The sequence below is a fragment of the Anolis sagrei genome, chromosome 7 (assembly GCF_037176765.1).
Source record: "Anolis sagrei isolate rAnoSag1 chromosome 7, rAnoSag1.mat, whole genome shotgun sequence".
Classification (NCBI taxonomy): domain Eukaryota; kingdom Metazoa; phylum Chordata; class Lepidosauria; order Squamata; family Dactyloidae; genus Anolis; species Anolis sagrei.
In genome coordinates this window covers 25,215,599-25,231,794 of record NC_090027.1, presented here as the reverse complement: position 1 = coordinate 25,231,794, position 16,196 = coordinate 25,215,599, and the positions used below count along the sequence as shown (strand labels likewise).

Below are 16,196 nucleotides of genomic sequence, written 5' to 3'. Positions count from 1 at the left end.
ACGCCTCTCTTGGCAGTCCAGGTTCCAGTTTTAAAGATGCTGCTATGCAATTTATGGAGTTGACCCCTTGCAAAGCTCCTTTTGACATAAGCAAAGAAGTCCCTTTTATTGTTGAACACCTGGAATGGGTTTCCCTCTCTGCTGGGATGGGAAGCACCTTTTGTTGCCCCTGGAAGAGCTGTCCATGGTGCTGTGTGGAAGTCAGAATGAAAACCAGCCCCAGGATCAGCTTCTTGAAAATCTAGATCTGGAGCAATTCACTAGCTGCCCCTGGTCTCCTCTCAATTCCTTCAGGCACAAAATGAAGTGTTTCATGTTCAGCTTGAAGGACACAGGGCAAGGGAGATAGAGCGACTGGGCAGGGAAAGGCCAAAGTCCAGCACCTCACACCAGAAGGAACTGCCAGCCTTGGCTTGGAAAGGTCCAGAAGTCCAGCTAAAAGAACCATCAGTCTTTGCTTGGAAGGGTCCAGAATCTCAACTCAGAAGGAGCCACTGGTTTTCAATTGCAAAACGCCAGAACCTCAAGAGAGAATCTTCTGGCAAACCATTGCCCGACAAAGTGCAAGACCTCAGCCCAGAAGGACCCACTGATCTTCTCTTGCCAAGCGAATGCCTTACTTGACCTGGCTTTGGCGGACCCTTGGGCTTGCCTTCGTTCTCCAAATCTCCTTAGAGGCCCAGCCTGGATGCCTCGGGGATACAAGTCCTAAACCGGGACTAAGCTGTGGCCGAGTCTTTGATGTCCACTAAACCCTGGAAGATAGCACATTCGGCGGCGGTTTGACTTTAAGGCTCTTAGGCTGCTTAAGTGGGCTTAGTACCTAATGCAGCGGACATCCTATTCTTTCTGGAAATGAGCCGCCCTTTGTTCTTCCCCTCTTGAAAGCAACGGGCCCTTCCCAGAGGCTCTAATGGGAGTTCAGCATGAACGGATTTGGGCTCCTGGGCAGAGAGCATTTCTAACTTGAACTCTAGCCGGTAACATTGCCTTGAAATAAATAATCTGGAACTAATGCCCAAACATGGCATGTGTCCTAACGTATGACAGCCGCCCTCTTTGCATGAGGGGGGACTCCTTGCATACTGCAATGGGCATTGCCTCCTTGCCAATCAGTGGCAGAAGTGCAAGACCAGCCCCAATCCGCCTGCTTCCCTTTGGACTGCACAACTGCAAACGGAAAGCCCCACACTGAAAGCGCCCCATAAAAATCCTTCCACCAGGGAAGCAAACAAAGGAGGACCTTGACTGAGAAAAGTTGAGGTTCCCTTCCTGTTTCTCCTTCTCCCCGGCTTAAGGCCTAAGCCGATCTGTCTACGCTCAGCTTGTAATCTTGGTGGCCAGGCGGAGGCTTTGTGCTTGATGGGGGTCTTTCTGCTAAAAGGGCCGACACCTCACACCTTGCAACAGAGAGGCTTTGGGGGTCATCCCACACCCTTCTCTCACCTGGAAACCTCTTTGGATTGGGGTCACCAAGACTGGCAAAGAGCCGCTTGCATGATGCAGAGCCCTATTCAAACTACGTCATCAACACTGGCACTTTTGCAAAGACTATTGGTGCCATTTGACTAGGCATCGCTTTTGGGAGAAGGCAAAGGAAGCAACCTCTCAATTTCTCTTCCACCTTGCCTTCCATCATCATAATAATCTATCATGCCATTTAGTTTAAGCCCCGCTAAGGAGTCTCAGCCCAATACTTAACTCTGTAAATGACGCTGCCTCCAACGCGGCAATGCTTTCCAAGACTCTGAAGGAGGTTTCCTATTGCCTTAGCTCTCTTGAGTGTTTCCTTAGCAAGACTTTCCTATTGCCTTAGCAAGATCCAGAGGTTGAGAGAGCAGAACTCGCCCAACAGGTTTTGGAGCCAAGCAGGGCTTTGATCCCTGACTGCCAACCATAAAGCCATGCTGTCTTTCCAAACTGAAAATCAATGGAGAAAGCCCCTCCAAGATGAAAGCCAAGGAAGGCATCTACACCAGACATGGGCCCAGGGGCGGCTGAAGCAATAGGCAAGATACACATTTGTGTATAGCGCGAATCCCCGAGCAGCGCTCTTGAGGCACCCCCGCATACAGCCCAGAAAACTCACAACCCAGTGATTCCAGCCATGAAAGCCTTCGACAATACAAAGTAGTTCCTATCTTAAAAGAGAAACTCTTTGTTTTTTGTTTTAGTTCCATTGGAGAGACAGCTTTGCTGGCTGCGGGCTTCCTGGACCTATTATCCCAAATTTAGTAACTTTCCCAAAGTGGACTCCCCACCAGCTTGGGTGGCTGCTCCAGACGGGGGTGTTCTTTCTCTCTCTTTGCCATCAGGATTCACTGCGAAGGGAATGAAAATGGGCATGGATGCACTCATGGGAATATCTGACAAGGAGAGAGAGAAAGTTCTGCAAATTATTCCTGTTCTCTCTCTCTCTCTCTCTCTCTCTCTCTCTCTCTCTTCCTCTCCCTCCATTCTTTCTCTAACTGGCATTTTATTCCAAGGCGCTTTTCCTTTTCCCCAATTCTCAGCGAGGATTTACGGGCTCCAAGAGGTAGCTGGTGGAAATGGTTTACAGTGGAGGTTTGGCGTCTCCCTGGAACTGGACCCCATTGGGGGAGAACAAGGCCTTTCCCGTGCAGGCACACTTCACCCTGCCGCCTCTTCCCAGGGACCACTCCATTGAGGAGACACTCGGGCGGCAGCGGCAGTTGTTATTATTATTATCACAGCAAACATCTACATACAGACTTTGACTTTTTATATATAGAGAGATATTTTTTAAAAAAAATTAAAGCCTGTGCACATCTCCCTGTGGGTAAACCCCATTGAAACTCCATACTCTAAGGGACTTGAGTGGAGTAGGAAAAGAATGTCTAGTTGTGCTTTAATTTTCGATTATTAGTTGACAGGGTTCATGCATGAACGCCCCTCTCCTTGGCCTCGTGACCCAAGTGTAGCAGGAAAAGTCATGGTGGTTTGAAACCGATATAGTTTACAGGACTGGATTGACTTACAGCAGTGGTTCCCCACCTTTGGTCCTTCAGTTGTTTTGGGGTCCTTCCACGCAGCCATGTAACCCAGAATATCAAGGCAGAAATCCCACAAGATCTGCTTTGAACTGGGTTATCTGAGTCCACACTGCCATATATCCCAGTTCAAAGCAGAAAATATGGGACTTTATTCAGCTGTGTGCAAGGGACCTTGGACTCTTTTCTCTCAGAAACCCCAGCCTTCTTGCCTGCTGTTAGGAGTTGTGGCATGTGACATGATGGCAACAGTCTTGGATAGCAATGGCTCCCAAAGTGACCCGTTTAAGGTGGAATCAGATGTCAAACAGAGATGTGTTCTTGCCCCAAGCTTATTTTCTGTCTTCATCGCTATGATACTTCATCTTGTTGATGGGAAGCTTCCCACTTGAGTGGAAATCATCTATGGACAGATGACAAGCTATTTAACCTCAGCAGGCTGAAAGCCAAAACCGAGGTCACAACAAGATCTTTTATAGAACTCCAATATGTTGATGATAATGTCTCCCAAAGCAGTTCTTTTGGGAGTCCAGGCTTGGCCCCATGTAAGCCGCTCCGAGTCCCCATTGGGGAGATGGTGACGGGGTAGAAATAAAGATGATGGTGATGATGATGATGATGATTATTCTATACTACCAGGAGGCCCTGGCCTTTGAGTGCTCTATCTGGAGGTCAGCTGTGACCAGCAGTGCTGCAGATTTGAAGAGGCAGAGGGGTTTTTTTTTGTCGTGTCAGGAGCAAGTCGCTTCTGGTGTGAGAGAATTGGCCCAGGGAACGCCTGGATGATTTGATGTTTTTATCATCTTTGTGGGAGGCTCCTCTCATGTCATCGCATGAGGAGCTGGAGCTGATAGAGGGAGCTCATCTGCCTCTCCCCGGATTCGAACCTGCAACCTGTCGGTCTTCAGTCCTGCCAGCACAGGGGTTTAACCCACTGCGCCACTGGGGGCTCAGAGATGAAAGAGGGAAACGTGCCAACCTTGTGGGTGGGAGGGCGAAAGGGAGAAACCTGCCAACCACCTTCCAGCTGGGACTACCTGGAAACTGGTGTACTCACTACAGAAGAACATGCAGATCAAGAATAGGTCTCCACAGCCACCTACGGACCCATCATCAAGACAATACACTTAGAAGACCATTATCTTCGGGATTGCCTAAGTAAGTAAAGTAAGTGGGAGTTGTGGGAGCTGAAATCCAAAATACCCGGAGGTCCAAAGGTTGGGAACCACTGACACAGAGGAAAGAAATACCAAACTTCCTCTGGTTTGTGAGGAGCGCACGCCAAAATACTGTTTGCTTACATTTGAAAATTATCTAGGGCTGGCCCTGTATGACCCTCTCTCTGGGTGTTTTGGACGACAACTCCCACCATTCCTAACAACCCCAGGCCCCTTTCTTACCCCCCTCAGCCGCTTAGTAGGTATTTGGCCTACTTTCAAGATCACTGAAAAACCTCACCAATCCAGACCGGAGCTGAAAGGCGAAAGAGCCCAGGAAACACAAGAAAAAAGGCGTTTTCCTACCTGGAAACATTTGGAGCTTTTCGCCCATTTTCACCTCCAACCAAAGGGATGTTCACAAGCCCGCACAACCTTCCACGAGCCTGCAGCCCCGTTTTCTGCTTTTCTCCAAAACCACAGCAACCGCAAAAGGGAATAATGCCTCCCAACTTATTCTATCCAGCCTGTCTGGTTAAACTCCACGATTTAATAAGCAGATTACTGGGCCCAGGAAGCCCTTTCCTTTGCTCTCATGACATGAAGTTACCAAATCAACGCGGTCCCTAAGGAAAGAGGAGGGCATTTGCAAGGCAGACCGAGAGAAGGCGAGAAGGAGGAAAACCCAAGCGGGGAGAGGGAGGAAGAGGCCACGGAAAGCACAGGTGCATTTGGTAAAAGGGCGTTCTGCACTTGGCCAGGAAAGTTCCCTTCAAAAGCACCATCAAGGGAAGGAAAATTGTGGAATGAGCTCTCAAAGTTTCATTCATGTACACATCTTAGTTTGTGGGTTGAACTCCAAATGATGCAGGGACCAAGCCTATCTATCTATCTATCTATCTATCTATCTATCTATCTATCTATCTATCATCTATCATCTATCTATCTATATCTATCATTCCATCCCTCTTTCTCTCCATCCATCCATCCATCCATCCCTCTCCATCCCTCTCCATCCATACATCTACTATCTATCTATCTATCTATCTATCTATCTATCTATCTATCTATCTGTCAATCATTCCATCCCTCTTTCTCTCCATCCATCCATCCCTCTCCATCCCTCTCCATCCAAACATCTATTATCTATCTATCTATCTATCTATCTATCTATCTATCTATCTATATCTATCATTCCATCCCTCTTTCTCTCCATCCATCCATCCATCCCTCTCCATCCCTCTCCATCCATACATCTATTATCTATCTATCTATCTATCTATCTATCTATCTATCTATCTATCTATCTATCTATCCCTCTTTCTCTCCATCCATCCCTCCCTCTCCATCCCTCTCCATCCATACATCTATCCATCCAACAAACCATGTCTATCAATTGATCCATCTTTCTGCCTTGGGTTCTATTGGACTCTCTTTTTCTGGAGGGTTTCAAGCAGAGGCTGGAGGACCATCTGTTAGGAGGGACTGGATTGTACTTTCCTGCTGGGGAGAAGAAGGTTGAACTGGATGACCTCTGTGGATCCCTTCCAACTAGGATTCGATAATGATGACGGTGGTGGCTGAATGGTCATCTGTCAGGAGGTCTTTGGAGGTGTCTTCCTGCCTGGCAGAAGGGGATTGGACTGGATGACCTTTAGGAGTCTGGTGGAGCCCCCTTCTCTGGAGGTTTACAAGCAGAGGCTGGGTATGGCTATCTGTTGGGAGGGCTTGGATTGTGTTCTAATGCCTGGCAGAAATGAGGTTGGATAGGATGGCCATTGGGGGTGCCTTACAACTCTAGGATTCGATTATGATGATGATGATGATTGATTGTGCTTTTCCTGTCTGATAGAATGGAGTTGGACTGGATAGCCTTTGGGGTCCCTTCCAACCCTAGGATTCTATTATGATTATGATTATGATTGATTATACTTTTCCTGCCTGGCAGACTGGATGGCCTTTGGGGATCTCTTCCACTGCTAGTACTCTATTATTATTATTATTATTATTATTATTATTATTATTATTATCATCTGTATACATGTACATAACAACACAGCATATATGCACATTGGGTCCAAGTGCCTGGGATACATCTATTATTATTATTATTATTATTATTATTATTATTATTATTGCTGCTGCTGTTGTTGTTGTTACTATTATTATTATTGACTGTGCTTTTCCTGCCTGGCAGAAATAGGGTTGGACTGGATTGCCCTTGGGGTTTTCCCCTGACATTAAGTCCAGTCGTGTCCAACTCTGGGAGTTGATGCTCATCTCCATTTCTAAGCTGAAGAGCCGGTGTTGTCTGTAGACACCTCCAAGGTCATGTGGCTGGCATTACTGCACGGAGCCCTGTTACCTTCCTGCTGGAGAGGTACCTATTGAGCTACTCACATTTGCATGTTTTCGAACTGCTAGGTTGGCAGAAGCTGGGGTTAACATTGGGAGTTCACTCCGTTTCCCGGATTCAAACCTTCTAACTCTAGGACTCTATTATTACTATTATTTCTATTATTAAGCAGAGGCTGGATAGCCATATATGGGGAGGAATCGGATTGTGCTTTTCCTGCCAGGCAGAATAGGGTTGGACTGGATGGTCTTTGAGGTGCCTTCCTGCTCTGTGACTCTAGGTTAACTCCCTTTCTAGAAATCCTTTCCAAGAGTCTCTGTGCTGCCTTGGGGCTTGATTTGGGGAGCACCCACTGCTCTGCTCCTTGTGCCCCTTGTTTTGCAAAACTCAAGCAAAGTTCCTCCATGGAAAGCAGACAACTATTTTGGTATGCAAAACACTAAGCTTTGCTAAGGAGCTTATGGACTGCAGGCGAGCAAATGAACAAACGAACAAAATGCTTTCTGCCTTGCTCTCCAAAAAAAGGACAGCCTCACCTCGCCTAGCCATTTGCACTTGCTCCTTTGAGTCACAGAAGAGTACGACCCTGCCTTTCCCTTCTTCTTGCCCTCTTCTGTTTGATCTGCTCCTTCCAGCAAACAATATATGGTCCTGGATCAGGACCTCTTTGTAGAAGTCCTGCAGGCAAAAGGAAAACTTGAGGCCATAACCTTTATCTATTCCTGACATTGGGCCACCCTTCATTCGACTGAGATGCTTGTCTGCCTCCTTCCTTCCTTCCTTCCTTCCTTCCTTCCTTCCTTCCTTCCTTCCTTCCTTCCTTCCTTTGTCCCTCACTTTCTTCCTCTGTTTGTTTTATTTAAAAATTTCCCCCTTAATATCTCCCATCATTACTCAATTCTCATTTCCAGCTGCAGGGAAGAAATTGTAATAATAATAATAACCCATGCGGATCGGTAAACAATGAATAAGTAACAACAACAGCAATCTATATAAATAAAAATGTAATGTTTGTTTGTGGGATTAACATAACTCAAAAACTACTGGACTAATTGACAACAAATTTGGACACAATACACCTATCAGGTCAACAAGTGACCATTACTCATAAAAACACTGGAAAACACAGCAGAAGAGACTTATAAAGCCAAAAAACAAAAATTACATTACAACGCATGCACAAAACCACATATATATACACAAACACACATATACACACACAAAATACATATACACAGACTGGGCCACAGGGGACGGCTAGTAAAGAATATGTAAACTCTCAGTTAACTAGTACCCATGGAGATTGGTAGATATTGGAGTAATAATAATAATAATAATAATAATAATTCAATAGCTTTTCAGTTAATCCATGGCACCCATGAAGATGTTGGAGTAACAAGAATAAGAGTAAAGATGATGTAAACTTTCAGTTAACAGCTAGCCATAGGGATTGGTAGATGTTGGAATAATAATAATAATAATAATAATAATAATAATAATAATAAGTAGAATACAATAGCCTCTCAGTTAACCCATGCCACCCATGGAGATTGTAGATGCCATTATTATTATTACATTAGATTCTCAATTAACCCATGGCACCCATGCGGATTGGTAGATGTCGAAATAACAATAATAATAATAATAATATAACAACATCATCAACAACAACAACGCATCATTTTTAGTGTTAGCTGCTTTGGCTCTCCTTTTAGAGAGATGAAGCGAGATATTATTATTATTGTTGTTGTTATTATTATTATTATTATTATTATGTTTTTCTTTTAATTATTACACATTTCTTTGCAAATGTTTTGCTGTTTGCTTGCTTTTTGCTTTTTTGTTTCTTTCCTTTCTCATAGAATCCTAGAGTTGAAAGGGACCCCAAAGAGGGTCCTTTATGCAGTCCAACCCCCTTTATTCTGCCAAGCAGGAAAAGCACAATCAAAACCCTCCCAACAGATGGCTGTGTAGCCTCTGTTTCAAAGTCTCCAAAGAAGGAGACTCCTCCGGACTAGTAGGCCCTTCCACACAGCCACATAACCCAGAATATCAAGACAGGTAATCCACAATATCTGCTTTGAACTGATTTATCTGAGTCCACACTGCCATATAACCCAGTTCAATGTGGATTTTATGCAGCTGTGTGCAAGGGGTCTGAGGCAGAGAGTTCCACTGTTGGATAGTGATCAGGAAGTGCTTCCTAATGTTCAGGTAGGAAAGTGAGGAAGTGCCCTTTCACAATAAAAGGCAATCCAAGGAACAGACGGCACTGGCCAGCAAGGCTTCGGACACACTGGAAAGGTCACAAGTGTTGCCCAATAAGAGTGTGTTGCCCACCCCACCCCCAGTCCCACTCACTGGTCCGGCTGGCGCTGTCATTCCCATTCTCGTAGCCCATGCGCCCGCCTTCATCTGTGTCGGACCGGTCCTGCCGCTCGTAGTGCCTCTCACCCTCCGTAGCCTTGTCCCGGCTGGACACTGACCGCCTCCGGCGCCGCTTCCTCCGGTATCCGCGGGGGACAGGGACCCCAATGTAGATGGAGTGGAAGTCTGGGTCCAGAGGGAGGGAGGAAAGCAACACAGAAAGAAAAACAACAAGCTGAGCATGAGCCCTCAATGTGATGCAGCAGCTCAAAGGGCCAATGGGGTTTTGGGTCGTATCAGAAGGAGTGGAGTGTCCAGGTCGAGGGAAGCTATGGTGCTCCTCTCTATTCTGCTTTGGTCAGACCTCTTTACCTGGACAATTGTGCCATCACTGCTCAAGCAAGGGAGCATTGAAATGGTTGAACAGAAGCTCTCCAAAGGTGCTCTTACTGCCTATCATAGGGGAAACCAGCTGATTCTTAATCCATTTAAAATTACATACATGTGCTTTTCATCTTAAGAACAGACAAGCATCTCGAGCTCTGAGGATGACCTGGGAAGGAATCCTACCGGGGCATTGCAGCGCACCAAAACACCTGGAAGTCACTCTGGACCGTGCTCTGATTTACAAGAAGCACTGCTTGAATATCAAGCAAAAAGTGGGCACTAGAAATGACATCATACGAAAGCTGACTAGCACAACCTGGGGATCACAACCAGTGAAGACATCTGCCCTTGTGCTTTGCTACTCTGCTGCTTAGTATGTATACCCAGTGTGGAATACACCTCACCATGTTAAAACAGTGGATGTGGCTCTTAATGGCACATGCTGCATTATCACAGGATGCCTATGCCTGACCCCGCTGTAAAAATTATCCTGTTTGTCGAAGGCTTTCATGGCCGGAATCACTGGGTTGTTGTAAGTTTTTTCGGGCTATATGGCCATGGTCTAGAGCAGGGGTCAGGAACCTTCGGCCCTCCAGGTGTGGTGGACTTCAACTCCCACAATTCCTTGGGCCAAGGTAAGCCTTTGGGGCGAATGCCGAGCCTCAAGGAATTGTGGGAGTTGAAGTCCACCACACCTGGAGGGCCGAAGGTTCCCCATGCCTGGTCTAGAGGCATTCTCTCCTGACGTTTCACCTGCATTAATGGCAAGCATCCTCAGAGGTAGTGAGGTCTGTTGGAACTAGGAGAAAGGGTTTATATATCTGTGGAATGACCAGGGTGAGACAAAGGGCTCTTGTCTGCTGGAGCTAGGTGTGAATGTTTCAACTGATCACCTTGATTAGCATATAATGGCCTGACAGTGCCTGGAGCAAAATTTTGTTGAGAGGTGATTAGATGTCCTTGTTTGTTTCCTCTCTGTTGTTGTGCTGTTGCTGTTGGACCACTCTCACAACCACCATGTCAGACTACACAGAGAAGCCATTGAAATCCACAAGCATGTGGACAATTTCAACAAAGGAGGAAACCATGAAAATGAACAAAATCTGGCTACCAGTATTAAAAAACTCTAAAATTGTGACAGCACAACAACAGAGAGGAAACAAACAAGGACATCTAATCACCTCTCAACAAAAGTTTGCTCCAGGCAAGGGGTGTGGTGGTGGCTGAGTCATAACCATGTGAGGTGCATTGCAAAGGGGTGCAGTGTCCCTTACTGATGATCTATCAGCAGGTGGTGATATAAAGATGAAATAATCCATCTCTCTCTCTCCTGCATGACTCAGTGTGAGTATCTGCCTATGTTTGTAACTATCTGAGGATCTGACAAGGGATTGGAACAGTTATTTGTCCCTTACTGATGACCTATCAGCAGGTGGCTATATAAGGAAGATGAAAGAATTCATCTTCCTCTCTCCTGTGTGACTCTGTGTGAGTATCTGCCTATGTTGTATGTAACTATCTGATGACTGATTGTTTACAAGTACAAGGAATGAGTATCTGAGAATCCTGATTGTACATTTGCATATATTTCAATGGTGAAGATTATATGCTCTGGATATTTTGGATGAAAACCTGAATCCGCGAGTTTACTAAACAGTGTGTAGATATGGTCAGGTGCTGCTGATAGACGGGCTGAAGCATATGTTTGCTATACTTGTGCTTGCTTCTGGAACACTTGCTATCCAGCTTGCAGTGGTTTGGGGACATAATTTGGAAATTATAAATCACTTCATGGACCAGCGTCGCGCAATAAGGATTATGGACCCAGTATCCCCCTCATTTGCAAGAGCTGTGTTTGCTTTATGGGAAAAAGTGGAAATTGTTGGGAAGATGCAGCACAGGAAGGAGAAGCTCACCCCAAAGAGCAAGTCTGCTTGCCTACCTTCCTCATCGTCGTATCTCATCCTGGAGGCATTGAGGCCCCGTTCGCTTATGGCATCTTCATCATCCATCATGATTGCACAACGGGTGCTTTGAAGGAATAATGGGAAATAGGGAAAAGGAGAGACATATGAAATGCTTCTTGCGCATCTACATGTTGAGCCTGGTTCCCCCTTCCATTGCCACTAAACCAAAGCAATATAATGAGAAAGGTTTTGAGCCATTCACAATGAAGTTCTTTCATGCACCACTGTGGGTCACTCTCAGCACAGAAGCAACGAAACTTCACCAGCTTCTTCTTTTTGCTTCACTTTGACACACAATGCCCAGCAAAACCCTAATGAATTGCTTGGAGTTTTTAAAAGGGTATTTTAATCTCCCCCAAAAGGGTGCATCTACACAGCAGTAAGAATGCAGTCTGACACCACTTTGTCATGGTCCAATGTTATGGGATCCTGGGAGATGCTTAGAAGCTCTTCTCTGCCAAAGCTTGCAAATTGCAACTCACAAGATTCTGTAGCATTGAGCCATATCACTTAAAATAGTGTCAAACTGCATTAATTCCACCATGAAGATACACTCCTATGAAAATAATAATAATAATAATAATATGCCCAGATGTTTAAAAAAAGTTGTAGTTTCTAATGTCTGAGATAGAGGCAACTGCATTAAAATAATAGTATCCCAGAGCTGGAAGGGTGCCCCTAGAGAGCATCTAGTCCAGTACCATTCTGTCTAATCTAGCTTCCTTTTGGGGTTTTTGTTTCTGGAGTCGTCCACAGAAGGAGACCTCCAACTCTGCTCCAGGCCATCGAGGCCATTGCTGAATCGATCTCATCCTCCAAGGCAAATAAGGCCAAAACCCTCTATTATTTCCATAGAGCAGACCTATTGAATCAGTTTTTGATGTAGGTAAATACCATTGATTCACTAGATCTACTCTAGTTTCAGACTGGCAATAGATTGGGACTAAATTGCTACATCATAAGTTGGTCACATCACCTGCCGGTTGTGAAATGTAGAGATAATGGTAGCATTTGCTAACCATCCATCTCTTTATCTGTATGTTGCTCTATCTATCTAACTATCATCTATCTATCTATCTATCTATCTATCTATCTATCCCTCCCTCCACCCATCCCTCGCTCCCTCCCTCCATAATCTTTCTCTGCCTCTATATCCATCCATCCATCCATCCATCCATCCATCCACTCAATCCACCCATTATTTCTATCTAGATCTATCTATCCATCTTCCTTCCTTCCTGCCTACCTACCTACCTACCTACCTACCTACCTAATCCATTCTATCTATCCCATCTATCTACTGTACTGTATATACTCAAGTATAAGTCTAGTTTTTCAGCCCTTTTTTGTTGGCTGAAAAAGTTCCCCCTCGGCTTATATTCGAGTCAAGGTTATTTATTATTTTACCCTGTTAGAAATACATAATAAATGTTTTGTTGTTATTACTGTTGTTATTATTACATTGATCATTCTACTTTATTATTGTTTTTATTATTACATGTATTATTTTACTCTATTATTACTGTTATTATTACATTTCCATTATTTTACTCTATTATTATTATTAGTATTATTACATTTATTATTTTACTCTATTTTTATTGGAAGGAATTTCAAGCACATTTACATTGAAGAAGGTTGGAATAATGGTTTAATCAGAGTTCCACAGTCTTATCTTAAATTATAGTTTTATGTAAATATTCAAAACATTTAACCTACTGATGCCTCAATTAATGTAACTGTATTGTATCTATTTTTATTTTGAAATTTACCAGTAGCTCCTGCATTTCCCACCTTCGGCTTATACTTGAGTCAATACGTTTTCCGAGTTTTTTTGGTAAAATTTGGTGCCTCGGCTTATATTTGGGTCGGCTTATACTCGAGTATATACGGTATTTATCTAGCCATCCTTTCTATCTCCATTGACCCACACCCCCTCTCTCTTTTCATCCTTCAATTTATCCTCCCATCCTTATCTATCTATCCTATTCTAACCTATCCACTCACTCTATCTATCTATCCAACTACCCAACCTATCATCTATCCATCCATGCTTTCATTCATCGTACTCTCCCTCTCCTTTCATCTATCAACTTTCTCTTCCTATGTCTGTCTGTCCATCTGTCCTTCCATCCTGTCTGCCTCTCTCTCTCTCTCTCGCTTTCTATCTCTCCATCCATCCATCCATCAACTGTTTTTTTCAAAGTACAAGGGCCGAAGGGCTGCCTGACTGCCTGCCTTCCTGACCATGCTCTGCCTGCCCTTCATGGCCGACTGGAGAGGCAACAGTGACCCTCCCTGGCAGCAAAATCAATCTTCCCAAAGTGACTTTGAGAGAGAGAGAGAGAGAGAGAGAGAGAGAAGGGCCCCACCACCCACCCCTCTGTTGAAGCCACCCCTCCTTTGGGGGCCGTTGCCCAGGCCCAGGAGAGAGTCCGGTTGCCCCTTCAGAGGAAGACCTGCAGGGCCGTTCGTCCCTTTGAAGGCATGATGCCTGGGCCACCAGAACTGGTTCACCTGGAAGTCAAAGGTTCACTGCAACTAACATTGTGGCTGTTTCCCATCTGTGGTAGCCCCACTGTGAACCGTCTATGGGGTTCCCTTGCTTTCCTCTGAGGCCGAGAGAGTGTGACTTGTGACCAGTGCCAACCAGTAGATTTCTGTAACTGAGCAGGGATTCAAACACAGGTCTCCCATCATCCTATCCAACACTCAAACCACAATAAGACTGTACATCTCAGAGGGAAGATCTTGTCCAAGGAATTGTGCCTGTCTCTTCCTCTGAGGCAGAGAGAGTGTGACCCAATGGGATTGGTGCCAGAACCTAAACTATTCAAGCAGCCTCTCCTTCCCAATCGATAGCATGCTTGGGGAATATTCTAAGGGCCCTTCCACACAGCCAGATAACCCAGAAGATCAAGGTAGGCTGCCAGATAACCCAGTTCAATCCAGTTATACAGCAGTGTGGATGGAAGGGGCCTCAGAGATTCTTGCTAGAGAACCAAGTCCCCTTGACCTTTGGGACACTTTACTATTCCTCCAATTCAACGGACAAAAAAGGCATCGGATTGGAGATTGCGATGCCCCTTTCCCATCATCCAAGAACAAGGGAGATGAGAAGACAGACCACAATGTTTGCACGTTTGCACTGCATCCATCTGCTCATTTACTTTCAGAAAGCAAAACCAGGCCCTGTACAAAAGAAGAAAAACCTTTCAGAAAGGGCTGAAGGCTGCACTTACATTGGAAGGAGCGAAGAGGTGACTCAAGGCTCTGGGAGCATCTGGTCAACACACAGCGGGACTTGGATCTCTGTCCGGCTACCCAGCGAAGAGAAGGGAGAAGGGAGGAGGAGAAGGAGGAGGCAGCACTGGGTGACGCAAGGGCAGCATTGACTCCCAAAGGCCTCCCAGTTGAAGCCCAGTTCGATTATCGCAGAGAGCATAAGCCCCGCGTCACAGCACGCGTTGGCCACCAAAAGCGGGCCCATTCCAGGCACATCTGCAGGGCAGGTTCTTCAAAACTCATACATTTTGCCATAGAAGTCTCTGCTTTGCTGTGAGTTTTGTGTTCCAGTAACAATGTATTGTCGAAGGCTTTCATGGCCGGGATCACCGGGTTGTTGTAGGTTTTTTCGGGCTATATGGCCATGTTCTAGAGGCATTCTCTCCTGACGTTTCGCCGGCATCTATGGCAAGCATCCTCAGAGGTAGTGAGGTCTGTTGGAACTAGGAAAAAGGGTTTATATATCTGTGGAATGACCAGCGTGGGACAAAGGACGCTTGTCTGCTGGAGTTAGGTGTGAATGTTTCAGCTGACCACCTTGATTAGCATTTGATGGCCTGGTAGTGCCTGGGGCAATCTTTTGTTGAGAGTTGATTAGATGTCCTTGATTGTTTCCTCTCTGTTGTTTTGCTGTTGTAATTTTAGAGTTTTTTTAATAATAATAATAATAAATAATAAAACTTTATTTATATACCGCTCTAACAACATAACCATAAGATTAACAAAACAAAACACGCATAAAAATTGTCTCCATAACACATATAGAATCATAGAATCAAAGAGTTGGAAGAGACCTCATGGGCCATCCAGTCCAACCCCCTGCCAAGAAGCAGGAACATTGCATTCAAAGCACCCCTGACAGATGGCCATCCAACCTCTGTTTAAAAGCTTCCAAAGAAGGAGCCTCCATCACACTCTGGGGCAGAGAGTTCCACTGCTGAACGGCTTTCACAGTCAGGAAGTTCTTCCTCATGTTCAGATGGAATCTCCTTTCTTGTAGTTTGAAGTCATTGTTAAAAGTAATCCTGCCTGTTCAAGGCAATTTAAAAAATTTAGAAGGCCGGGCCAAGATTTGTGTAAGCCCAAAAATTCTAGGGGCCCGGGAATTAAATGCAATGCTGGCAGAACATGGAACATGGCCATATAGCCCAAAAAAACCTACAACCCAATGTTCCAGTAACATTCTTGCCTGACGTTCTGCCTGCATCAGTGCCTAATGGCATCTTCAAGGGCGCTGTTGTTCAGTGAAGCAAGTGGAGTGTATATATCTCTGTGGAATCATGTCCAGGGTGGGAGAAATAACCCTTCCCTCTTTGAAGCAAGTGTAGTTGTTGCAATATCAAGCTTGAACAGCATTGAGCAGCCATGAAGCTGCAAAGTCAATCTGCATAGAGGTGGCCTGGTTGTTGTTGCCTGGGGGCACCCTCTGTTTGGGAGGTATTCACTGGCACTTGATTGCTTGCTCTCGAGTTCCCCTGTTTCCGACCCCCAAATGCAGCAGCATAGCCCAGGCATGAATCATAGGACACGAAAGGCACTACAGACGGATTCAACCAGAGAAGTCAGCCATAGCAGAGCACATGAAGAACCAACCTGAATATTATTGAAGGTCACAGAAATGCTGGACCACCCTGACAACCATAATGTTAGATGACACAGAGAAGCC

General features: G+C 45.2%; 1 protein-coding gene across 1 annotated transcript in view; it reads right to left on the bottom strand.

Moving 5' to 3' along the window:
• Window positions 1–14,634, bottom strand: part of SLC4A5 (solute carrier family 4 member 5) — a 72,276-nt gene extending 57,642 nt beyond the window's left edge. The window contains exons 1-3 of the mRNA XM_067470755.1: window positions 14,488–14,634; window positions 11,221–11,309; window positions 8,886–9,077 (exon numbers count right to left, since the gene is read on the bottom strand). Of these exons, the coding sequence (XP_067326856.1) occupies window positions 8,886–9,077; window positions 11,221–11,293 (265 nt within the window). The 5' untranslated portion in view covers window positions 11,294–11,309; window positions 14,488–14,634. The remainder of the gene's footprint in view (window positions 1–8,885; window positions 9,078–11,220; window positions 11,310–14,487) is intronic.
• Between the last annotated feature and the right edge of the window lie 1,562 nt (window positions 14,635–16,196).